Here is a 23,015-nt window from a genome sequence, read left to right on the forward strand (position 1 = left end):
CAGGAAGGTCATGAACCTGCTGCCTGTCTTGGTACTTGGTTGGTGTCTGGCTGACTTACACAGGGCTGTATTTGGCTCTCTCTGCCAGTCTTTAAATTCCTTTTGTCACTTTTTTCACTGCATTAGAGCCCTTTAAGATAGTATTTTCTCTTTGAGAAGGTAATTCAGTTTTATTCCAGGTCACCTGGTGCTGAGTCCTTCAAACTGTTTTCATTTCAGCACTTTTTCCAGGCATTAAATAATGGCTGAGGTGTCCTCTGGGCCACCCTTTTTTATGGACAGCCAACACCCCATGGGGCTTGTGTTGTCAGTCACTGCACCAGCCATCCCAGCCTACAGCTGAGTTGCCTTTCCATGCAATTGCCTGTTTTACACCAGAGGAGCTTTTGGGTTGTTTTTGCTGCTGTGGGTTTGTTTCCCTGTCTGTCCATTGTGTTCTCCAGCTCTCCTCAGACCTGCTGTTTCCCATGTGTTTCTCTGGGTGGCAGCCAGCCCTTCAGCTGGTTTCTGGAGGCATTTTGAAACAGTGTGTGTCCAGAGCAAAATAACTTTTATGGGTGCTTTGCACGTGGTCATGCCCAGGCCTGTGACCGTGTTCACAGGGGTCTTAGGATGAGGGAAGAGACAAGGATCTGACTCCATGTTTCAGAAGGCTTGATTTATTATTTTATGATATATATTATATTAAAACTATACTAAACAAATAGAAGAAAGGATTTCATCAGAAGGCTGGCTAAGAATAGCAAAAGAAAGAAGAATGATAACAAAAGCTTGTGGCTTCGACTCTCTGTCCATGCCAGCTCACTGTGATTAGTTATTCATTAGAAACAACTGCATGAGACTAATCACAGATCTACTTGTTGCATTCCACAGCAGCAGATAACCTTGTTTACATTTTGTTCTTGAGACCTCTCAGCTTCTCAAGAGGAAAAATCCTAAAGAAAAGATTTTTTTATAAAAGATATGTGATACAGGCCAGTCTGTCTGCAGATCTCTGACCACTGGAGCTCTCCAGCAGGTGTTAGCAGCAAGCAGCTCATGCTGGCTCACTGGCTGCTGCTTAACACCCACCTCTCCCTTCCTTCTGCCCAGGTGTATCTGTGACATCCAGTAACACAGGCGTGCCAGACATCTCGGGCTCTGTCTACTCCAAAACTCAGGTCAGTGTCTGTGTGCTTCCTGCCTTGCTGGGGAGGAGTAGCCAAGCTCTGAGACAGCCTCTCTGGCAGTGAGGTCTCTTCCCCTTGGATCAGACAGTCAGGGAGAAGGGAAATGCTTGACATTTCCCAGCTTACAGCAATTCCAAGGCCAGAAAGAGCCATGGGAAGAGACTCTTACCTGTTCTCTGTACCACAGGCTGACTGTGGGCCTGTGATGTGTAGAGATGGGAGGGGCACACTGCCAGCCTGGCTCCCCACCCTTATCCTGCCTTTGGCATCTCCTCCTCAGCAATCCTTCGAGAAGCAGGGATTTCACACTGGAACCCCAGCAGCTTCCTTCAACCTGCCTTCAGCTCTGGGCAGTGGTGGCCCCATCAACCCCGCCACGGCGGCGGCGTACCCCCCGACCCCCTTCATGCACATCCTGACCCCGCATCAGCAGCCTCACTCGCAGATCCTCCACCACCACCTGCAGCAGGATGGGCAGGTAAGCAGTGCCCCTGGCACCTCAGCCCCTTGCTGGGCCATCTCCTAGGGCTCGTGCTCCCCCTGGACTTCCCTGGTCCTTCTGTCCCTCCCTCCCTCCTGCTCTGCGGCGGACACATGCAGCAATAGGCACATGCTCACACCTGCACATACACACAGGGCCTGTAGGAGGATGATGAGGTGAGGAGGAAGGCCTGGGGTGTGCTCTGCCAGGGTGGGTGCTCAGCATAACCCCCCTGCTGCTGGGCTGCACCAGCTATGGCCAGGTAGTGCCCCCTTATCTGGGGCACCCCAACCTCCCCCATCCTCGGAGGGGCAGCTCCACAGGCCAGCACCAAAGGGGTTCCTCACCACAGCCACGACCCTGCAGGAGCTTTCAGGTCTAACCGTGGATTTCGATTGTCATAGTTTGTCCCTTTATTTTACATATCCTGGTACTGCAACAGCTTCCATATTTGCAGATGATACTGTGCTGCCAACGCCAGCAGGAAGATCAGGTAATGAACTCTCTGAAAATGCATTGCACTTGCTGTGGGCTCTGCCCCTGTCCCTAAGGCTCCCCAGGAACACAGCCCCTTCCTTCTTCCCCATGGCCCCACGAGGAGAGGAGAGAGGCCCTCAGGCAGTATGTGCACACACAGACACACAAACAGAGCCATGAGCAGACACAACCCACACCGACCCTTCCCTGTCTCCTCTCTCCTGCTGCCCCCAGCCCTGTGTGTGCTGGCCTGGAGCAAGGTGTGCAGCCGAGGGAGGGTGCTGGAGGCTGCCCCAGTGCCAGGGAGCTGAGCTGGGCCCAGGAGGATCAGCAGCTGCCCAGAGCACCTGGCCAGGGGCCCAGGTGTGCCCGTGTTACCCTGTGGGGCAGGCTGGGGGTGCCTCCCTGCACTCACCACCCTCTCCTCTGCCCTTTCCCGCAGAGCGGCTCCGGGCAGCGCAGCCAAGGCAGCTCCATCCCCCAGAAATCCCAGGCCAACAAGTCTGCCTACAACAGCTACAGCTGGGGCGCCAACTGAGGCCGGGCCCTCGGCACCACTCGCTTCCAGAAGAGAATCCCAGTGCCCCCGATGATGAGGAAGGACCCCAGGGAGGAGAGAACCCTGCGGCGGGGAGCGCCTGGGCCCCCAGCCCAGCAGGGCCCCGCAGGGCAGGCCGCAGGCGCCTCTGCGTTGTCTGTCTTCAGCCACTTTCCTGTTGTATGTAATATAGAATTTGTATTTTTTCTTTTTTTTTTTCTTTTTTTTTTTTCTCTCTCTCTCTCTCTCCGCATTCAGATCTGAACCGTTTGCCGTAGGGGCCTTTTTTGGTTTTTACTCCTTTCTATCCCCTCTCCCATCCAGCTGCCCCAGAATCTCTCAGATCCAAAGGAGTGGAAGCTGCGAGTCGCCTACAGCAAACCCCCTTATTATTAGGATTAAGACCAGTAATTGATATGAGCAGCATTGTAAGATTAATTAGTTGAAGTGTTTTTTTTGTACCGTGTTCTAAATTTAATGGATAAATGTGTCTTGTATATAAAAACAAAAACCCCATGCTGTCCTCTAGTTCTCTCATTTCTCCCCCACCCCGCCGAGGGGTCCCCCCTGGTATTTTATGTTTTCCATCTGCGTCCCTCCATCCTCACGGGCCCAGAGTGCAGGTCCTGCCCTGCTTGCACGCTGTAAGTATCTTCTGCTTTTGGGTTGGGGATTTTTTTATTTTCTTTTTTTTTCCTTTTTTTTTTTTTTTCCTGTTTTGTTTTGTGGGGTTTTGTTTGATTTGGTTTGGTTTTTTGGGGGTATTATTTTTGGTTTTTTCTATGCAGTCCAGATCTTGTATTTTTCAGTTCCACCTGATCCCTTCAGCTGCAGCCCCAAGCGGGGATTTACTGAAGAGAATAAAGATCACAAAGTGATGTGTGTATTTTTTCCACCTTCTCAGCCTCGTTCCCTATTTTTGGTGCAGGGGGTTGGGCAGCCCTGGGCAGTGGGAGCAGCGCTTCCCCCACCCCTCCCCAGCTTCTTGCTGGTGTTTTTGTCCCCTCCTTTTGTGGATTTTCCTTTTCCCAGCTGCAATGCTGGGCAGCAAGATGCCAGCACAGGGATAATGCCCTCCCTTCTCTGGGACCTTCACCCTTCATTTCTGCTTCCTGCTGAGCTCTGCCTTGTCTTCCCACTGCTCTGGTGCTGCTGCTCCTCCTTTGGGCGTTCAGGGCTGCTCTCCCCAGCCCCTCGTCCCCACCGGGCAGTGCGGGAGGGTTCTCACAGGCACCGGGCAGGGCAGTGAGACACTGGAAAAGCAGTGCCCGGTCCTGCAGTGCCCGCCGAGCTTCCCCTCGCGACCGGGGCACAGCAGGAGCCCTCCGGGGCCGCGTGGGGCTGAGGGGAGCGGCGGGGCCGGGCTGGGCTCCGGAGCTCGGCTGGGGGAGCGCAGGGGCCGCTACCGCAGCCTGGGACCCGGGAACCCCGCCAGCCCGCACGGGGGCCCGGGGCACTCCGTAGGGATAGCTCGTGCTTTGGAACAGGCGGGCCCGCGGGGACGGTCACACCGGGACGGCTCCGGTCCCTGCGGCTCTCGGGGGCCCGGGCCGGTCACACCGGGGCTGTTCCGCCCCGTGCGGCTCTCGGGGACCCGGGCCGGTCACACCGGGGCGATTCCGGCCCGTGCGGCTCTCGGGGCCCTGTCCGGTCACACCGGGGCGATTCCGGCCCGTGCGGCTCTCGGGGCCCTGTCCGGTCACACCGGGGCGGTTCCGGCCCGTGCGGCTCTCGGGACCTGGGCCGGTCACACCGGGGCGGTTCCGGCCCGTGAGGCTCTCGGGACCCGGGTGGGATACGGGACGGCCGCGCTGCCGCAGCGCCTCGCGACAACCGGCGGCGCTTTACGGCCGCGGCGCTTGGCGGCAGCGCAACCCGGTCGGGACGGGGTAGCGGGACCTGGAGGGCCCCGGCGGGCCCCGGAGCGGGATGAGCTTCTACGACGTGTTCCGCGGCTTCTTCGGCTTCCCGGGACGGTGCAGGTGACCGGGACCCCGCCCGTCCCCTGGGTGCCCCCGGCCTCGCCCGCACCTGTCCCTCTCTCAACCGCCCGTTGCCGCACCGGCCCCGGCCCTGTCCCGCTTGCTCCGGCCTGTCCGGTCTCACTGCCGCTTTCCCGCAGACCCCGGGACCCGCTGTTCGGCGGTGCGGCGTGGGACGAGGAGGAAGATGAGGAGGAGGATGGCGGCCCGTCCATGTCGCAGCCCCCCCAGGACTTCGGCTTCGGGTTCAGCCCTGGCCCGTCCCGCGGCGCCTTCGAGGAGCTGTTCCGGGACATGGGCGAGCTCCTGGGCGTCCTGGGGGGGTTCTGGGCCGAGCCCCAGCAGCCTTTCGGTGGGTACGGGAAGGGCTGAGCGAGACTCTGGGGGCATCTCAGAGCCCCTCGGCCTGACCGACGCCCTTGTGCTGCCCAGAGCCCGCCCTGCCCGGCCCCGATGAGGGCAGCGCAAGGCGAGCGCTGCGGGACTCGATGCTGAAGCAGCCGGACAGTCCCCCTGCCAGCGCGGCCCCGGGGAGCTCCGGCGATCGGGCCCGGCCATGGAGACCCTTCTTAGGGGTGCGTGAGGGGTCTGGGCTCTGCCTCCCGCAGGACAGCTCTGTGCTGGTGCGGTGCTGCCCCAGTGTCGCGCTTTGTTTCCCATCACTGCCGTCAGCGGTGCGTGGCTTTGTCTTGCAGCTGGAAGATGCTCCCCGGGCTCCTCCCGCCCTCAAGGAGGACCAAGGTGGGTGCTGGGAGCGGGGGCTGAGGGGCCTCCCTGCTCCGGACAGCCTCCGGGGCGTGTCCCCACGCTGCGGCCACCACCTTCCCTCTCCCCCCAGACCTGGACTCCCAGGTCTCCTCCGCTGGGCTGGGCACCATCCTGAGACCCGACGAGCCCAGGTCTCACTCTTACTTCCAGAGCGTCTCTGTCACCACAGTGACTCTCCCTGACGGGGTGAGTGTCCCTGCAGGGCTGGGGGAGGCCTGGGGACACCGTCCCCGTGGTCTGGGGGTCTCTCAGGGCTCGGTGCTGTGCGCAGGGGGTGGAGGAGCGCCGCACCGTGCAGGACAGCCAGGGCCGCCGGGAGACCACGGTGACGCGGCGGAGAGGGGACCAGGCCTTCATCAGCACCACCAGGGAGGACGGGCAGGGCAAGGACTACCGCGAGGAGGTGCTCAACATGGATGACCGTGAGTGGAGCTCTGGGGAGGGGGCAAACAGTGGATGGAGGCCCCACTGAGGGAGCTCTCTCTGCCCTCGCAGGGGAGCTGGCACAGTTCGCTGGCACGTGGCCACAGCATGAAGAGCTTCCTGCTGCCAACCTGGGCCCCTCATCTGCGCTGGGCAGCTTCCTCCGACGCTGGTTCTCGAGCTGGTAGCTGTGCCCAGTCCTGATTGAGCAGCCCACGTGTGTTTCAGGTGTGGGCTGGTGGGATCCTGGGCTTGCCAGGCCTGTCAGAGCAGGCAGTGGGCAGCAGCCTCTTCTCACCAGCTGTTTTTGTTGTAGATGGGTCACATCTTGCTGGGAAGTGGTGCCTGGGCTGGAGGCTGTCCACCTTCTGCAGTGCTGCACAGCCACAGGGAGCCCTGTGGGGATCAAGTGTATGTGTGTACAGAGCAATAAAGTCTATTTATGCTAAACGGTGACCTTCCGTGCTCCTTCAGACTGGCATCTCATGTGTTTGGAGGCAGATTCCCCCTGTCCACCAGGATGACTCTGGGGGGCTGCCTCAGGGGTACAAGTGATTGCCAGGCTCCTGTGCCTGCACTGCTCCCTTCTTATCTCCCTCTCCCATTTCCTTGCCCCATGCAGTGTTAATGCCCTCCCCGGGCCACTCTTGAGGGCCTGGCCCAGCCTGGAGGCCTTTCCAGGATCTCTTTATTAGTATTGACTGCAGCTGTGGCTTGGGCAGGGATAAAGGGGGTTCCTGGCAGGCAATACCTGTGCCTGCTCACCTGAGCAAGGTCGTGGCTCCCCCATGGCCAACTGGGGCTCAGGGTGTTCCTACCTGGCCTTGCCCTGCTGGGGTGCAGCATTGTCACACGGTGTCCCCGGCCACACACAGGACTCTGGTCGCTGCCAGGCGTCTCCCGTGGTGCAGCCATGATTGGTTTAAAGTCTGCACATAATCACCCACCTGGCTGTGGGGCTCATAAAACCTGCTGCGAATTAGACATCTACACCACTCTCACTGCTGCCAGCGCTGCCAGTGCTGCCTCTGCCCAGCTGGCACCATGGGCACCACTTCTTTCTTGACAAGGGCCCAGAGGCTGCTCCGCATTAGGAACCAGCTGGTGAGGGAGTGCTTGGGTGAGGTGCTGTCCACCTTCGTGATGATGGTAAGCAGGGCACGCAGCTGGGTTGGGGCTGGGGGTGTCGTGTGTGTGTGACAGGGCTGATGGTGTCGTGGTGGCAGGTGCCAGGGGTCCCTGGGGTTCTGTGACAGGGCTGATGGTGTCGTGGTGGCAGGTGCCAGGGGTCCCTGGGGCTCTGCTGCTTGCCCCTTGAGGTTGGAAAGGTCTGAGGCTGTGCCGCACTCAAATGTGCAACTCAGCACTGCCTGTCCTCCCCCTTGGACCCTGTTCCCACAGCATGGTCCACCCTGTGCCACAGCTCCGGTGCAATCAGGGTGTGGTGCTGGGCAGTGTGTGCCCTGATACCTCCTGCCTCAGAGCAGGCAAAGGCTGGGGCTCTGGTGCTGTCCTTAGCCTTTGGGCTACATCGCATGATGGCAAATGGTGTCCCTGGATCTATGTTGTGGCACCTCTTTCCCAACACCTCCCCACAGAAAGCAGTTTATTTAATTGCTTGTAATTTGGTTATTTTGCTATCAAAACCACAAGTGAGGGCAATAACCACCTCCCTGCCAGTCCCTGTCTGGTGTCCAAGTATTGGGGAGCAAAACCAGGGGGGCAGCACCAGCACAGCCCCTGCCTTGCTGCCCTGCAGTATCAGCACTGGGAGGGTCTCAGCACGAGGCCACCAGGGCTGAGGTGGGGCTCCCTCTTCTCCAGACAATCACCCTGGCCAGCGCTGCACAGAAGATTGCCTTCTATCAGACCAAGGGGAATATCTTGACCAGCTACCTGGGAGGTGCCCTGGGTGTCATGGGAGGCATCTACACAGCAGGGGGAATCTCTGGTGAGACAGAGGAAGGGGTCCCAGCTCTTGCTATCCCCTGGCTCTGAGTCCCCCAGGACCCTCCACTCCCAGCCTTTCTCCCTACTCCATTGCAGGGGCCCACATGAACCCGGCGTTCTCCTTAGCCATGTGCCTGATAGAGCAGTTCCCCTGGTGGAAGTTTCCCATCTTTGTGGTTGTGCAGATTGTGGGATCTTTCATAGCTGCTGGAGCTGTTTACGTCCTCTACTATGGTATGGGGGGGCAGCATCGGACAGGGGAACTCCACGGTGATGCTGGGGAGGCCAGGCTTTTGTACATGCTCTGCCTCTGCCCCTAGATGCCATCTGGCACCATAGCAATGGGACCCTTACTGTCACTGGCCCCCAAGAAACTGCCTCCATCTTCGCCACTTACCCTGCTGACTTTGTGTCTATTGGCAATGGCTTCTTGGACCAGGTGGGTGCCACTGTCAGCTCCCGCAGCCCCCTCCCAGCCCGCTCGGTCCCCGTGGTGCTGAGCTGCTGTGCTGTCCTCACAGGTGATCGGCACAGGGGTGCTGATAATTGTTGTCATGGGCATCATGGACCCCCGCAACAAGCCTGTCCCCAAGGGCCTGGAACCAGTGGTTGTGGCTCTCTTGGTGCTCTCCATCGAGTGCTCCATGGGGGCCAACTGTGGCTGCCCCCTGAACCCTGCACGGGACATCGGGCCCCGGCTCTTCACCTATCTGGCAGGCTGGGGCCCAGAGGTCTTCAGGTGGGTCGAGGGAAGGGGGCCAGGTGGGGATGGCAGGGATGATGCCAACCCTACCCTGTCCCATCCTCAGCAGGGGCAATGGTTGGTGGTGGGTGCCACTGGTGGCACCGCTGCTGGGCGCCGCCGTGGGCACGTACCTGTACCAGCTCTTCGTGGCTTTCCACTACCCGGAGGAGAAGAGCGAGGTCCTGGCAGAGCAGGGCTCCATCGTTCTGGTCAACACCGCCATCAGCAGCGCAGACATTGGGAGGTCACCCAAGGAAAGGGACTCAGGGGAGACAGAGCCTGCCGGGTATCCCCCACCACAGAGCCCCAGCAGCACAGTGTCCCCCACAGTCCCTATCACACCATTAAAAGAGTCCTGAGAGCACGGGGTGTCTTGTCTGTGGACATGGGGCTGCAGGGATGTGGTGGAAGGCCAGCCAGGCCTGGGGTACACAAGCTGATGGTGTGGGGTTGGAGAGCACGGGGTGTCTGTCTATGGACATGGGGTGCAGGGATGTGGAGGAGAGCCAGCCAGGCCTGGCTGCAGGGGGACCCCAGCCTGGGGGACACGAGCTGCTGCTGTGGGGCTGCCCCATGGGATCCGGGGACGTCGCCGGGACCCCGGCCCTGCCCCCGGTAACCCGTGGGGCTGTCTCTGCCCTCCCCCCGGACTCACACGGCTCCCCGGGAGCCGCCCCGCTGGCCAGGCCGCCGCCGGGGCCCGCAGTCTCACCGGCCCCGCGGCCGCGCTCCGCCGCTTCCCCGCGCCCCCCACCTCACTTCCGCCGCCGACCGGCGCCGCCGCGGCCATGGGGAGCTGAGGCGGCGGCAGAGGCAGCGGCCCCGGCCCGGCCCGGCCGCCCGCCCGCTCCCCATGGGCTGCGGGGCCGCGGGACATGGAGCGGTGCGCGGCCCGCCGAGCCCCGGGTAAGCGGCGCCGCGCTGGGCCCGCGGGAAGCCCGGGTGGGTCCCGGGCGGGCCCCGGTGCGGCGTTGCCTCAGTAACGCGGTGGGGCGGGAGGACCGGGCCGGGCCGGGGCCGTGCCCTGGGGATGTCCGAGGGGTGGCAGCGGATCCACGACCCCGGCGGGACGGGCGGCTGCGGGGGAGCCGAAATGGGGCCAGGGGTGCAGAGATGGGGATGCAGGGCTACAGCTAAGCGGGGCTGGGAGTGCGGGCTTTGGGGTTCCAGGAATGCAGCAAAGCAGGGCTGAGGGAGCCGAGGTGTCCTCTGGGGGTGCAGTGTCTGGGCTGGAAGGGCCCGGTGACCTCGGGATGTGGGAGATGCAGAATCTGGGGCTCTGGGAGTATAGGTGAGTAGAGCTGCGGGTCTCGCACTGCAGGCTTGGGGGGATCTGGGGATGCAGAATTTGGGAGTGGAGATACAGTTAAGCAGGGTTGGGGTTCAGGGTGTGCAGGGGTACAGGTTCTGGCATGGGGGAGCACAGGACACGTAACACAGCTGGGGAGAGTCCCTGTTCCCTGCCCTCTGGGATTCTGGGACTAGCTTGGCTCTCAGGATGGAGAGGAGATTGTGGTGTCAGGGTTCAGGGTTTTCGGGCTGTCTGACTGCAGATACAGGGGTGTTGGGGTGCACGGGGATGATGGGGCGCTGTGTTGTAGAGGAAGAGCGTCGAGTGCGAGCCAACGCGCGGGAGTACAACGAGAAGTTCCAGTACGCAGTGAGTGAGGGGGGCTGAGCCCCTTCCCGGGGTCCTTGGGCAGCTCTGCGGGGCTGGGGTCTGAATCACCCACACCTTGGTGGGGGGGAGGCGTTATGATTACAAAATAGATGTTTGTCCCTGAAGAAATGGTGCTGATGACATGAATGCCAGTACAGCTGTGGGGCCGGCCGGGCACAGTGCTCTCCATGTGGAGGATTCAGCCTGCCCATCCTTGACCAAGGCCCAGAACCCTCTGGCTCTGCCCAGGTCCCAGCCTGGTCCCACATCCCAGTGTGGATCATGGAGCAGCTTCTGAAGGTGTCAAGAAAGGGCAGTGCTCACCTTGACCTCCCCCCATGCTGGAGGTTATCCTTGGCTGCTCCAGAGCTGGCTGCACAGAGGGGACAAGGGGGTCTGGGTTGGGGTCACCCTTGTGGGGGCCAGGTGCTGCTGCTGGAGGAGGCTGGTCCCAGGGTACCAGCTGGTGACTGAGCCTGAGGAACCGGCTTCCCAAGGAAGCTGCCAGAGGTAGCACAGGAGCCTGACCCCCCAAAGAGCATGGTGAGCCACAGCCCCTGCCCTCCAGAGTGGTCTCATCTTGGGGGGTTATGGGGCCTCGGCAGCCTGTAAACCCCTTCTTGCCCCATCTGTCCCTAGAGCAACTGCATCAAGACCTCCAAGTACAACATTGTCACCTTCCTGCCTGTCAACCTCTTCGAGCAGTTCCAGGAAGTGGCCAACACCTATTTCCTCTTCCTCCTCATCCTGCAGGTGGGTGCAGTCCTTCCCTGCCTGCACATATGGCAGGGCTCCAAGCAGTGCCATACTTTGGAAGTGGGGAGATTTGGCACCCTTGAGCAGGGGCAGTATAGGCCTGGGGCTGGCTGGTTCCTGTGTAATTTCCTGTTCCCTGTCCCCAGCTGATTCCTCAGATCTCTTCGCTCTCCTGGTTTACCACCATCGTGCCTTTGGTTCTTGTCTTAACCATCACAGCTGTCAAAGATGCCACCGATGACTACGTGAGTGGTTCCCCCTGCACCCCTCTGCCCACTGGGATGCTGTGCAGGGGTGCAGTGTCCAGGGCCATGGCATTTGGGATGCTGGGGGAATGCATCACCCCATCCCCAAGAGGCTGACACTGCTTTCTCTTCCCCCTGCTCCCAGTTCCGCCATAAAAGCGACAACCAGGTGAACAACCGGCAGTCTCAGGTCCTGATCGGTGGAGTGTGAGTGTCACGGGCACAGAGCAGTGCACAGGGAGCCAGGGACCCTGCGGGACGTGGCAGTGGGCAGGGCAGGGCTCCTGCCTGACTGCAGTTTGCTGTCCCCTCTTCAGCCTTCGGCAGGAGCAGTGGATGAACGTCCGTGTTGGAGACATCATCAAGCTGGAGAACAACCAGTTTGTGGCGGTGAGTGCAGCCCTGAGACAAGTATGGTTCCAGCAGGGTGGTTGGCACACAGGGACCATAGAAGGGTGTGGTGCCACTCCCAGTTTGCTTTTGTGCTCCTCTGTCACTGCCCAGGGTGGGGACATTAGGGACTTCCAACCTGGAAGTTGCATTTAGGTTGGAGAGTTGGGGCCATAGTGGAGCCACATTTTGAACTCTGAGGATCTGGGCCCTTGGAGTGATGGTGCAAAGGACACATGGGGTTAGGGACGGCCCTTGCAGATGCTCCAGGGAGTTCCAAGGACATCCAAGGGCCAGGAGCTTCCCTGGGGAAGGCATGGGGGAGCCCCAGTGTTGGCACAACCCTTGACAAGTCTCTCCCAGCAGGCTGACCTCCTCCTCCTCTCCAGCAGCGAACCCCATGGGTTATGCTACATAGAGACTGCAGAGCTGGATGGGTAGGTGTCCCTGCTCGCCTTGGGGGGCCAGGGGAGGCAAGAGGTGGGAGTGAGGGTGGGAGTGAGGGTGAGCTGCTGGCAGCACCTGCAAAGGCTCTTCCTGCCAGGCTGTCTCTAACCCGTGTTGTGCCTTCCTGCCTGCAGAGAGACCAACATGAAGGTGCGTCAGGCTATCCCTGTCACCGCAGAGCTTGGGGACACCAGCCAGCTGGCTTGCTTTGATGGTGAGTGCCTGTACCCAGCCCTCTGCCACGGGGCAGCCCCCCACCTTTCCTCCTCTGTCACCCTTGGCGGACAAGGACCAGCCACGTGGCACTGTCATCCTGCGGCTCCAAGCGGATCTCTGGGGAGCCAGGGATGGTGCTGGGAGCACTGGGATGGAGCTGGCCCTGTGGAGAAGGCAAGTCCCAGCTGAGCCATACTGTGCACCCAGGTGAGGTGATCTGTGAACCCCCCAACAACAAGCTGGACAAGTTTGGTGGGACACTGTACTGGAAGGACAACAAGTACCCCCTGAGCAACCAGAACATGCTGCTGCGGGGCTGCGTCCTGCGCAACACCGAGTGGTGCTTTGGCCTCGTCATCTTTGCAGGTGGGCTGAGGCAGCAGCTGCTGCTGTGCTGCACACAGGGGAGGGAAAGACACCCCCTGATGCCTTCCTGCTCCCCAGGACCTGACACAAAACTGATGCAGAACAGCGGCCGGACCAAATTTAAGCGGACGAGCATCGACCGGCTGATGAACACCCTGGTGCTCTGGGTATGCAGAAGGGAGATCCTGGGAGCCCTGGGAGCTCTGACCCAGTCAGGGCTCTTATCTGATGTTCCTTCCCCAGATCTTTGGGTTCCTGGTGTGCATGGGAGTGATCCTGGCCATTGGCAACGCCATCTGGGAGCACGAGGTGGGCGTCTGCTTCCAGATCTACTTGCCCTGGGACGAGGGGGTGCACAGTGCCTTCTTCTCTGGCTTCCTCTCCTTCTGGTCCTACATCATCATCCTCAACACTGTGGTGCCCATCTCGCTCTATGTGAGGTAGGGCAAGGGGCAGAGGGGCTGGGCAGGGGGTGTATGAGAAATTAGGGGTGCCCTCTGGGGAGGGAGACAGGGATGGAGATCCACAGGCAGAACGGTGTGTTCTGTGGGTGGGTGTGGGCTGCTCTCTTGGTGACAGGCCATGTCTGCCTTCAGGGACACCCCAAGACCTAAGGACCCCACAGGTCCCTCAGGGCCCCCCGGCTGTGTCTGGCTGCTCGTCTCTCCCTGCCCTGGCTGCACGCTGGCTATTTTGCTCTGCCCTCCTGCAGCTCCCAGGCTCCTGCACTGTCCCCTTCTCTCTCTCTTTTAATTTCTCTCTCTTTTCGTTCCCCAGCATGGGTTCTGTCACCCTTAGCCCCGAGGTAAGAATGTGTCACCTCCACCCCTCCCAGTCATTGCTGTCTGCCCTGTGGGCTTGGGAGGGGTTCAGGGTTTGTAGGTGTGTGAGATGCTTGGGGAGCCCCATGGGCTTCCCCCGGGGTGCCTTGCCTTGGTCCTCAGCCCTGGCTTAGCGGTGGCTGTCAGCAGGAATGGGTTGCAGGCCAGCCCCTGGGAAGGGTGTGGGGGCTATCAAGCCATGGGGGGCACCCGGGGTGCTGGAGTGCCCTGGGCACTGAGGGTCTGGGGCGGGCATGTGTGTGCCTGTCGCTGGCTCAGCAGAGTGTGCTGCCCTGCCCCAGTGACACCCAGCCATCCTCCCTGCAGCGTTGAGGTGATCCGGCTTGGGCACAGCTACTTCATCAACTGGGACAAGAAGATGTACTGTGCCAAGCGCCGGACACCGGCCGAGGCCCGCACCACCACCCTCAACGAGGAGCTGGGCCAGGTGGAGTACATCTTCTCTGACAAGACTGGCACCCTCACCCAGAATATCATGGTCTTCAGCAAGTGCTCTGTGAACGGGCACAGCTATGGTGAGTGCCACAGCCAGCCTGGGGCTCCCCACCTCTGTTTGGGGCAGTCAGGGGACCATAGTCATAGTTAACTCCATGCCCTGTTTTGCAGGTGATGTGCAGGACATGCTGGGTCACAAGGCGGAGCTGGGAGAGGTAAGGGTGCTGTCAGTTTGGTGCCTGCCCACGCCAAGTGCCATGGGGGGTAACCCCAGCTTTGCCCCTGCAGAGGCCAGAGCCCGTAGACTTCTCCTTCAACCCGCTGGCGGACCCACGGTTCCAGTTCTGGGACCCCAGCCTGCTGGAAGCTGTCAAGCTGGGAGACCTCCACGTGCACGAGTTCTTCCGCCTGCTCTCGCTCTGTCACACCGTCATGTCCGAGGAGAAGAGTGAGGGTAGGCAGAGTGGGGCAGGATCTGTCCCTGTGGGTCACAAACACTGTCACTGACACTGTCACTGACCCCCATGCTGTCCACAGGGGAGCTGTTGTACAAGGCACAGTCCCCAGATGAGGGGGCGCTGGTCACAGCTGCCAGAAACTTTGGCTTTGTGTTCCGGTCGCGCACGCCCAAGACCATCACAGTGCAGGAGCTGGGCCAGGCCATCACCTACCAGCTGCTGGCCATCCTGGACTTCAACAACATCCGCAAGCGCATGTCTGTCATCGGTGAGCTCCTGGGCACGGCACAGGGGCTGGGAGGGCCACCTGGGGCTGCAGCACACGGGGGACATTGTGGTGTGCTGGGGGACCAGTGCAGCGCTGATGGGGATGTGACTGTGGAGGCCTCAGCAGGTGGATGGCTGGGGGTCAGAGCAGCAGATCCTGCTCCTGCACCCCTGAGGCAGGCATCTTTTCCCCTCCTCCCTGCAGTGCGCAGCCCTGAGGGCAAGATCCGGCTGTACTGCAAAGGTGCTGACACCATCCTGCTGGAGAGGCTGCACCCCCTCAACCAGGAGCTGACCAGCATCACCACCGACCACCTCAATGTGCGTGGGACAGGGTCCTGCAGGCAGCGTGGGGAGGAAAGAGTGGCTGCCCAGGAGCCTGAGCTGGGCTTGTGCCCTGCCCTAGGAGCACTGCTGGGCACTCTGGGGACACACTCAGGGTCTCCAGCGCAGCCAGCTCTGACCTCTTGCAGGAGTACGCTGGCGAGGGGCTGCGGACACTGGTGCTGGCTTACAGAGACCTGGAGGAGAGCTACTACAAGGACTGGTCTGAGCGGCTGCACCGAGCTGGCAGTGTCCCTGAGGCCCGTGAGGATCACCTGGCTCGGCTCTACGATGAGGTGGAGCATGATATGATGGTAGGTGGGCTGGAGGCTGAGGCTGGTGGTGGCTGCAGGCAGCCCCTGCTGACCTCCACCCATTTGGGTCCCCAAGTTGCTTGGAGCCACGGCCATCGAGGACAAACTGCAGCAGGGGGTCCCCGAAACCATTGCCATCCTGACACTGGCCAACATCAAGATCTGGGTGCTGACAGGGGACAAGCAGGGTAAGGCATGGCTGAGGTGCTGGCTGGAGATGAGGATGTTTGTGGGCTGGATTCCAGCTGCCTGGGATCCCCACTGCTCTCTCCTGAATGGACTCTGGCTCAGCCCCTGGTTTCCTTTTCTCAGAAACAGCTGTGAACATCGGCTACTCCTGCAAGATGCTGACAGATGACATGACAGAGGTGTTTGTAGTCACAGGCCACACTGTGCTGGAGGTGCGAGAGGAGCTAAGGTGAGGGTTGTGGGGCAGAGGACACAGAACAGTGCCAGTGTGGGGCACAGCTGTGACTGGGAGAGCTAGAGCTATGGAAAGGCCTTGAGATGGAACCCTGTGCCCCCTCTCTCCTCAGGAAAGCCCGGGAGAAGATGATGGATGCATCACGTTCTGTGTGCAATGGCTTCTCCTACCAGGAGAAACTCTCCTCCAAGCTTACCTCAGTGCTGGAAGCCATTGCGGGCGAATACGCCCTGGTCATCAACGGGCACAGCCTGGTAGGGCCCTGAGAGTGCCAGGCAGGACAGGGCCTGGCTGTGCACCATGGTCCCAGCTGTCCCTTGCTCTCCTTGCAGGCCCATGCACTGGAGGCAGACATGGAGGTGGAATTCCTGGAGACAGCGTGTGCCTGCAAGGCCGTTATCTGCTGCCGTGTCACACCCCTGCAGAAAGCCCAGGTGGTGGAGCTGGTCAAGAAGTACAAGAAAGCCGTCACTTTGGCCATTGGGGATGGGGCCAACGATGTCAGCATGATCAAGAGTAAGGCCTGGGATCTGGGGGACCACAGGAGAAGACAGGCCACCCCCCTGCACCGTCCTGGGGCCTGTGGGAGCTTCTGTGCTCGCCCCTCTGTGCCCCACAGGAACAAAGTGCCTGTGCTGGGGGTGCTGCTCTCGTCCCCTGTGCTCCTGGCAGCCCTCTCTTTACCTGTCTCTCCTTCCCTCCACAGCTGCCCACATTGGGGTGGGCATCAGTGGGCAGGAAGGCATCCAGGCCGTGCTGGCCTCCGACTACTCCTTCTCCCAGTTCAAATTCCTGCAGCGCCTGCTCCTGGTGCACGGGCGCTGGTCCTACCTGCGCATGTGCAAGTTTCTTTGCTACTTCTTCTATAAGAACTTTGCCTTCACCATGGTCCACTTCTGGTTTGGCTTCTTCTGCGGCTTCTCAGCACAGGTGGGTTGGTGGCTTTTCTCACTGAGAGCTGGGGAGGGTTTTCCTGCAGGGCTCCTCAGCTCTGAAGCGTGTTCAGGTCCATGGACTCCCCGTGGGGACTCATCCTGAGCCAGGAAGCACAGCCTGGCATCCACCGTGCCGTGTGTGAGGAGCCTGTGGTCAGGGTGGGCAGTCCTGGAGCTGAGACAGCTCTCCTGTCCCTGCAGCTGTGGGCACAGGGACTCGGGGGCTGGCTGGGGCACAGGGTGGGCAGGTTTGTGCCCTGCTGAGTGCTCTGTTCCATACAGACAGTGTATGACCAGTACTTCATCACGCTGTACAACATTGTCTACACGTCGCTGCCTGTGCTCGCTATGGGTGTGTTTGACCAGGTATGGCGGGGGGTAGTGAGAGGTGCCTGGGTGTATGAGGAGTCTGTACCCACCCTGTGGGAAGAAGGGCTGCCTGGGTGCCTGAGTCAGGCTGTCCTTGTCATTCCATGGGCTGTGGTGGAGGCTGCTCCCACCCAGGGCTAAAGGGAGGTGCCCATGCCCCCAGGATGTGCCAGAGCAGCGGAGCATGGAGTACCCCAAACTCTACGAGCCTGGGCAGCTGAACTTGCTCTTCAACAAGCGGGAGTTCTTCATCTGCATTGCCCAGGGCATCTACACCTCCATCCTCATGTTCTTCATCCCCTACGGTGTCTTTGCTGATGCTACCCGCGATGATGGTGCCCAGCTGGCCGACTACCAGTCCTTCGCCGTCACTGTCGCCACCTCCCTCGTGATTGTCGTCAGTGTGCAGGTAGGGACGTGGCTACTCTGCCCCAGACCCTCAGGGCACCTCAGGCATCCCCTGAGCCCTGATTCTTCCTGCATCCCCTCCACCAGATTGGGTTAGACACAGGATTCTGGACGGCCATCAACCACTTCTTCATCTGGGGCAGCCTGGCCGCCTACTTCACCATCCTCTTCACCATGCACAGCGACGGCCTCTTCCGGATGTTCCCCAACCAGTTCCGCTTTGTGGGTGAGTCCCTGTGTGCCCCATGCTCCCCCAGCAGGCGCTGCCTTGGCCTGGCCCTCACTGGGTTCATTCCTTGCCCCAGGAAACGCACAGAACACGCTGGCCCAGCCCACGGTCTGGCTGACCATCGCCCTCACCGCCGTCGTCTGTATCGTGCCCGTTGTGGCCTTTCGCTTCCTTAAGCTGGACCTGAAACCAGAGCTCTCGGATACGGTGAGAGTTCATGGCTGCGGGAGCTCTCACAGGGTCCCAGCCCTGAGGAGAGGGGGTTCCCCAGGCCCTGAGCTTGCCCTGTGTCCCCAGGTTCGTTACACTCAGCTGGTACGGAAGAAGCAGAAGACGCAGCACCGGTGCATGCGGCACGTGGGGCGCGCGGGCTCACGCCGCTCTGGCTACGCCTTCTCCCACCAGGAGGGCTTTGGGGAGCTCATCATGTCTGGCAAGAACATGAGGCTCAGCTCCTTGGCACTGTCCAGCTTTGCCCCCCGCCCCAGCGCCAGCTGGATTGACACTCTGAGGAAGAAGAAGGGCGGCGAGGGCAGCAGTGCCGGCAGCCCCAGTGGTGCGGCCGACAAGACTCTCAGGGTGTGAGGCTGGAGGGGGTCACATCCCCTCCTGTGCAGCTGGGGGCTCCCCTCCTCTGCCCCTGGCCCTGGGGAGGGCAAAGCCTCTTGTCAGCAGGGTCCCATGATAGAGGTGATGTGGGGGCCAGTGCTGAGGTTTGGAGGAGTCTGGACTGTCGCCTTCTAGCCAAAAATACAGTCTGTCCCTCTCGGGAGGATGGATGGATGGATGGATGGATGGATGGATGGATGTCATCACATCAGCCCCCTCCCACCCCCCATTCACTCCTCCATCAGTATTCAATCCCACTGAGTGCAAACGCCCCATCGCACATGAATGTATCGTACCAGAGGTGCAGGGCTGTGGGAGGACTGTGGCCTCTCCGTGGCCTTCACCCACGTGTCTTTTTTTTATATATAAACAAAAAAAAAAAAAGGAAAAAAAATACCCCCCCCCCCCCCCCCCAAAAATAGCAACCAAAACAAACAAACAAAAAAAAAGGCAAGGGAAAAATACTCTGAGTTTACAGAGCGACTCATTTCTTGTCTGGGTACAGGGAGAAGGGGGGAGGAAGGTCACCCTCCTTGTCACCCTCCTCGGGGTTCCGCAGGACGGCGGGTGCCGGGTCGGAAAGGGGAAGTGCTCTGTACCACAGGGAGGCCGGGGTTTGGCGGCTGCCGTGATTCACTCCCACGCGTGGTCTTGCGCAACGCTCGGCCTCTGCTTCCCCCCTCCTCCTCCTCCTCTCCAGCTCCTGCGGGACAGCGCTGCTGAAATGTGGGTGGGCAATGGGGACCCTGGGGAGCCTCTGGGGCTGCTGGGCTCCCAGGGACGCGATACCAAAGAGGAGCTTCTTAAGACGAGTGTTGGCGAGGGCTGGAGGGGATTTTGGGGAGAGGTTTTGGGGTAATTTCGGTGGAGGGGCCGTGGATAGAGCTAGGTAATTTATGGCACGTTTCTATCTGGCCGAATGGTATCATTTTATGGTTCATGAAGAAAAAAAAAAAAACAAAAAAAAACCAAAACAGCTTTCTTTTTTTTAAATTTACAAAAAGAGAATGTTCTGAGCAGATCGTGCCGTGTCCCGTATCCGGGGGCGGGGGGGGAGGGCACGGCGGCGGTCCCGGGCGGCGGGGGCAGGGACGGGGCGGTGTTGGCCCGCCCGGCCCGGGGCGCACGTGCCGCTCCGCCCCCGCCGCTTTCACAACCCCGCCGCCGCCGCCGATGTTTTCCTACCCGGGACCGGGCGCATGGCGCGGCCGCCGGGGCCGCTTCTCCTCCTTCTCCTTCCTCTCCGCTTCCTCCTGCACCTCGCCGCCGCCTCCGGGCGGCCCTGCGGCCCCGCCGGTGAGTGCGACCGGCTCCGGGCGGGGCGGGAGCGGGGCTGGCCCCGAGCCTCTGCCGGTGCCTGGGCCTCGTGGGTCCGGGCACGGCCAGGGGACACATGCGGAGCCCAGCCGGGCCCGGGGAGGCGGGCGGGGGGCGGTACGGGACCCCTGAGAGTGGGGGCTCGGGCTGGGTGCGGTGTCCCGGTGCTGTGTGCCGGTGCTGTGTGCCGGTGCTGTGTGCCGGTGCTATATCTCGGGTGCTGGTGGGTCCCGGGTGCTGTGTCCCGTCCCGGTGCCGTGTCCCGGGTGCTGGTGGGTCCCGGGTGCTGTGTCCCGGGTGCTGTGTCCCGTCCCGGTGCCGTGTCCCGGTGCTGTGTGCCGGTGCTATATCTCGGGTGCTGGTGGGTCCCGGGTGCCGTGTCCCGGGTGCTGGTGGGTGCTGGTGGGTGCTGCGTGTGTTCCCAGCAGCAGGAGCCGAAGGGAACAGCAGGTTCACGCTGGCCACTGACCTTTGGAAGGAGCCGGGAGCGCTGCCCAGGCCTGAGCAGGGCCGGCAGCCAGCACAGTCACTTAACCCCTCTGGCACTGGACCCAGGGACTCCCGGGACCACCGGTCCCTGTGTGCCGCCTTCCCCGAGCTGTGCTCCCCGCCACCAGACCCCTCATAGCCCACAGTGTGAGGAGCCAGCTCAGTGCCCTGACCCCCAGCAGTCACCGGACATGGGGAGCAGATGATTGGGTGCCTTCCACCTCCAGGGACACCCACCGTGTCTGGGGTCTCATCTTCATCGCCTGCTCCCTTCCTGTTCCTCCAGGACTGCCACAGGACGCGGTGTTGGGCCTCCTGGGAGCCAACATCACTCTGACCTGCCAGGACGAGCAGCCTGCAAACGCCACGGTGCTGTGGCAGGTGGAGAAACAGGGAGCAGCGGGGCAGCTGGCAGAGGGGAACACGCTGCTGCTGAGGCAGCTGCGCTATGAGGACTCGGGGCACTACAGCTGCTCCGTGGGGAGCCACCTGCTGCGCTCCCTGCGGCTGCTGGTGGCAGGTGGGTCCACGCTGGGGTGGGAATGTCCCTCTCAGCGTTGCCTGTGATGGCCCCTGTCCCCCAGCACCTCCCTGCTTTGCCTGCAGAGCCCCCTGAAACTCCCCAGGTGTCCTGCTACCGGCGGAGCCACGACAAGGATGTGCTGTGTGAGTGGCCACAGCAGAAGAAGCCGTCCCCAGGGACACGGGCGATGCTCTGGGTGAGGAGGAGGTGAGTGCTGTCACTGCATCCACCATGGGCTGGGACCCCAATAGGACAGAGCATGTCCCTCTCCGTGGAGCTGGTGCCATCTGGGACCCCGTGGCTCAGGCTGCTTGCCTCCCTGCACACCCTTTCCCTAGCAGCTGCTGGTAGCTGGGAGTTCACAGCACAGGACGTGTTCCTTCCCCATGGCACAGAATGTATCCCTCCCCACAGACCCTTTATCTAACACTGCCGGGAACCCCACAGCACAGCACGTCCCCCACAGCTGCCCTGTGCCCAGAGCACGCTGCAGCCCCCCTGAGCTGTGACCTCACAGGTTTGTGGCTGAGAATGCCACAGAGCAGCGGTGCCGCTACTTCTCCAAGGCACGGAAGTTCCTTTGCCGGCTGAAGGTGCCACCTGGCACTGATGACACCAGAAGCCTCGTGGTGTCCACGTGTGTCAGCAACGGCGCCGGTGGCTCGGCTGGCAAGGACAAGATCATCACCCTCAGCAGTGTCTGTGAGTGCTGCCCTGGCTGGGAGCTGGGAGCTGGGGTGGTGAGGGTGCAGGGCGAGGCCCTGAGCCCCCATTCCCCCACAGTGAGGCCAGACCCGCCGGTGAATGTGACAGTGCAGGCTCTGGAGGGGGCCCCACAGCGGCTGCAGGTGAACTGGTCCTACCCCCCCTCCTGGGACCCCCGGTTCTACTGGCTGCGCTTCCGGGTCCGCTATCGCCCCGAGCCCGCCCCGACCTTCGTGGAGGTGAGACCCTGCCTGCTGGGACACCCCTTGGCCCTGGCCAGGCTGTCCCCAGCCCCGTGTCCCCTCCTCCAGGTGGATCAGGTGATGACAACGTGGCTCGATATCCGCGATGCGTGGCGTGGGACGAGGCACGTGGTGCAGGTGAGGGCCAAGGATGAGTTTGGCCACGGCACGTGGAGCGAGTGGAGCCAGGAGGCCGTGGGCACCCCCTGGACAGGTAAGGGGGGATTGTGGGGCCCGGGGACCGGGGGCTCAGCATGGGCTCTCCCAGTCTCACACTCGCCCCTCTCTGTGCAGACCCTTGGGAGCTCACCTCTGAAATGGAGCCTTACAGCTCACAGGTAACAATGGTCTGAGCCTGGGAAGCATCACAAGCTCCTGAAGGGGTCTCCTGTCCCCATGTGGGACACGGGGACACCAGGGCATGAGGGCTGACCTGTCCCATTGTGCCTCCCCACCTTTTGCAGGTCCCCACAGAAGATGACACCTATGGGGTGACCCTGTCCCCCAGGCTCTTCGAGGAGGATGATGCTAATGGTGCTGGTGGTGAGAAAGGATTCCTGGGCTGGGGTTGGGGGGCAGGGACACCCAGTCCCTTATCCTCACCCATTCTCTGTGTCAGGGTCTGTCATGGAATCCAGCACCCATCCTGTGGCATCCCCCTACGCCTTCCTGGTCACCGGGGGCAGTCTCCTCCTTGGCATCGCCCTCTTTGTTGGCATCGTGGTGAGGTGAGTGCCAGGGGGGCTGCTGGCCCAGGGGGCTGTGTGTGCCCCCTCCCTGACCTGCAGCCTCTCTTCTCCCCTGCAGGTACAGGCAGATGTGGTGGACGAGCGGGCAGGAGACGAGCAAGGCAGAGGGCGAGGGGCAGCACATGCTGGTCCCTCTGAGCTTACCCCCACCCACACTCAGCGACACCCCTCTGCTCTCACACCCTGCCCCCTCAACCCCTGGAGGGCTCCACACGGCTCAGGCAGATTATTCCTCCTCAGGGCAGTAGCCAGGGGCTGAATGTGCTGGCAGATTCTTGGGGGTTGGATGGGGGGTCCCAGGGCTTTGATGTGGCTCTGGGAGCAGTTCCCCCCAATATCTGGTGGCTCTGTGGCTGGGACAAGCCTCTGAGGAGGAGAATCAATGCCATCCCCCATGGGGAGCAGCTAGGAAAATCAGACTGGGTCCTGGGGGCACCTTCACACCAAGCTGGGGTGGCCAGGAGTGACAGCACTGGAATTGTGGCTGCACCAGAGCTTGGGGGGCCTGGGACCCATTCTGGGGGTCCCACAGGGAAGGAAGGGCCTGGTCCCTACAGTGCCACGGGGGTCGGGCGGGGAGGGCCTGGCTGGATCAGCCCCACACCTCTGCTGCAGCCCCCTCGGGGCTCCTTTTTAAAGCACACGTTGGGGAAACAGGACAACGGGGCTCAAATAAATGCTTTGGATTTATACTGGAGTGGCTGCTGGGAGTGGGGTAATAGAGGGGTCACTGCAGCCCCCTCATTGTTTGGGAGTGTCTCCA

At 61.3% G+C, this 23,015-nt stretch overlaps 5 protein-coding genes across 11 annotated transcripts in view; all 5 read left to right on the forward strand.

Annotated features, from left to right (window-relative positions):
* UBAP2L (ubiquitin associated protein 2 like) overlaps window positions 1-3,543 on the forward strand; it is a 30,906-nt gene extending 27,363 nt beyond the window's left edge. For all 3 annotated transcript variants that reach the window (XM_054292713.1, XM_054292715.1, XM_054292714.1), the window contains exons 25-27: window positions 1,093-1,160; window positions 1,450-1,647; window positions 2,570-3,543. In XM_054292713.1, coding sequence (XP_054148688.1) covers window positions 1,093-1,160; window positions 1,450-1,647; window positions 2,570-2,665 — 362 coding nt within the window. In that variant the 3' untranslated portion in view covers window positions 2,666-3,543. The remainder of the gene's footprint in view (window positions 1-1,092; window positions 1,161-1,449; window positions 1,648-2,569) is intronic.
* Window positions 3,544-4,499: 956 nt separating this feature from the next.
* On the forward strand, window positions 4,500-6,299 carry HAX1 (HCLS1 associated protein X-1). Its single transcript, XM_054292779.1, has 8 exons — window positions 4,500-4,647; window positions 4,788-4,999; window positions 5,080-5,222; window positions 5,343-5,388; window positions 5,486-5,601; window positions 5,687-5,837; window positions 5,911-6,066; window positions 6,155-6,299. The coding sequence occupies exons 1-7, from the start codon at window positions 4,595-4,597 to the stop codon at window positions 6,024-6,026; spliced, it is 837 nt and encodes a 278-aa protein (XP_054148754.1). The 5' UTR covers window positions 4,500-4,594; the 3' UTR covers window positions 6,027-6,066; window positions 6,155-6,299.
* A 583-nt stretch (window positions 6,300-6,882) lies between these two features.
* Window positions 6,883-9,333, forward strand: AQP10 (aquaporin 10). Its single transcript, XM_054292695.1, has 7 exons — window positions 6,883-6,987; window positions 7,663-7,789; window positions 7,885-8,022; window positions 8,109-8,227; window positions 8,310-8,527; window positions 8,598-8,819; window positions 9,204-9,333. The coding sequence occupies exons 1-7, from the start codon at window positions 6,883-6,885 to the stop codon at window positions 9,331-9,333; spliced, it is 1,059 nt and encodes a 352-aa protein (XP_054148670.1).
* Window positions 9,334-9,366: 33 nt separating this feature from the next.
* Window positions 9,367-18,633, forward strand: ATP8B2 (ATPase phospholipid transporting 8B2). Of its 4 annotated transcripts, none has more exons than XM_054292799.1 (27): window positions 9,367-9,439; window positions 10,135-10,193; window positions 10,833-10,946; window positions 11,096-11,194; window positions 11,340-11,401; window positions 11,512-11,584; window positions 11,948-12,021; window positions 12,166-12,245; window positions 12,455-12,613; window positions 12,692-12,780; window positions 12,857-13,053; window positions 13,762-13,970; window positions 14,062-14,105; window positions 14,179-14,344; window positions 14,428-14,616; window positions 14,821-14,936; window positions 15,089-15,253; window positions 15,330-15,441; window positions 15,566-15,671; window positions 15,790-15,931; window positions 16,010-16,193; window positions 16,384-16,607; window positions 16,895-16,978; window positions 17,145-17,390; window positions 17,477-17,615; window positions 17,695-17,825; window positions 17,916-18,633. In XM_054292799.1, exons 1-27 carry the CDS (start codon window positions 9,409-9,411, stop codon window positions 18,201-18,203), a joined length of 3,582 nt encoding a protein of 1,193 aa, XP_054148774.1. In that variant the 5' UTR covers window positions 9,367-9,408; the 3' UTR covers window positions 18,204-18,633. The 4 variants fall into 4 exon arrangements, with proteins under 4 accessions (XP_054148774.1, XP_054148775.1, XP_054148772.1 ...); XM_054292800.1 differs by having other exon boundaries at window positions 11,951-12,021; XM_054292797.1 differs by having other exon boundaries at window positions 10,135-10,186.
* A 759-nt stretch (window positions 18,634-19,392) lies between these two features.
* On the forward strand, window positions 19,393-22,897 carry IL6R (interleukin 6 receptor). 2 transcript variants are annotated; one of them, XM_054292757.1, is made up of 10 exons: window positions 19,393-19,523; window positions 20,320-20,553; window positions 20,640-20,763; window positions 21,074-21,258; window positions 21,340-21,500; window positions 21,573-21,717; window positions 21,798-21,841; window positions 21,968-22,046; window positions 22,123-22,231; window positions 22,311-22,897. In XM_054292757.1, the coding sequence occupies exons 1-10, from the start codon at window positions 19,427-19,429 to the stop codon at window positions 22,498-22,500; spliced, it is 1,368 nt and encodes a 455-aa protein (XP_054148732.1). In that variant the 5' UTR covers window positions 19,393-19,426; the 3' UTR covers window positions 22,501-22,897. The 2 variants fall into 2 exon arrangements, with proteins under 2 accessions (XP_054148732.1, XP_054148731.1); XM_054292756.1 differs by having other exon boundaries at window positions 21,340-21,717.
* Window positions 22,898-23,015: the final 118 nt, after the last annotated feature.

The sequence above is a fragment of the Melozone crissalis genome, unplaced genomic scaffold (assembly GCF_028551555.1).
Source record: "Melozone crissalis strain CALT ecotype California unplaced genomic scaffold, PUWL_Pcris_2 ptg000114l_1, whole genome shotgun sequence".
Taxonomy (NCBI): Eukaryota; Metazoa; Chordata; class Aves; order Passeriformes; family Passerellidae; genus Melozone; species Melozone crissalis.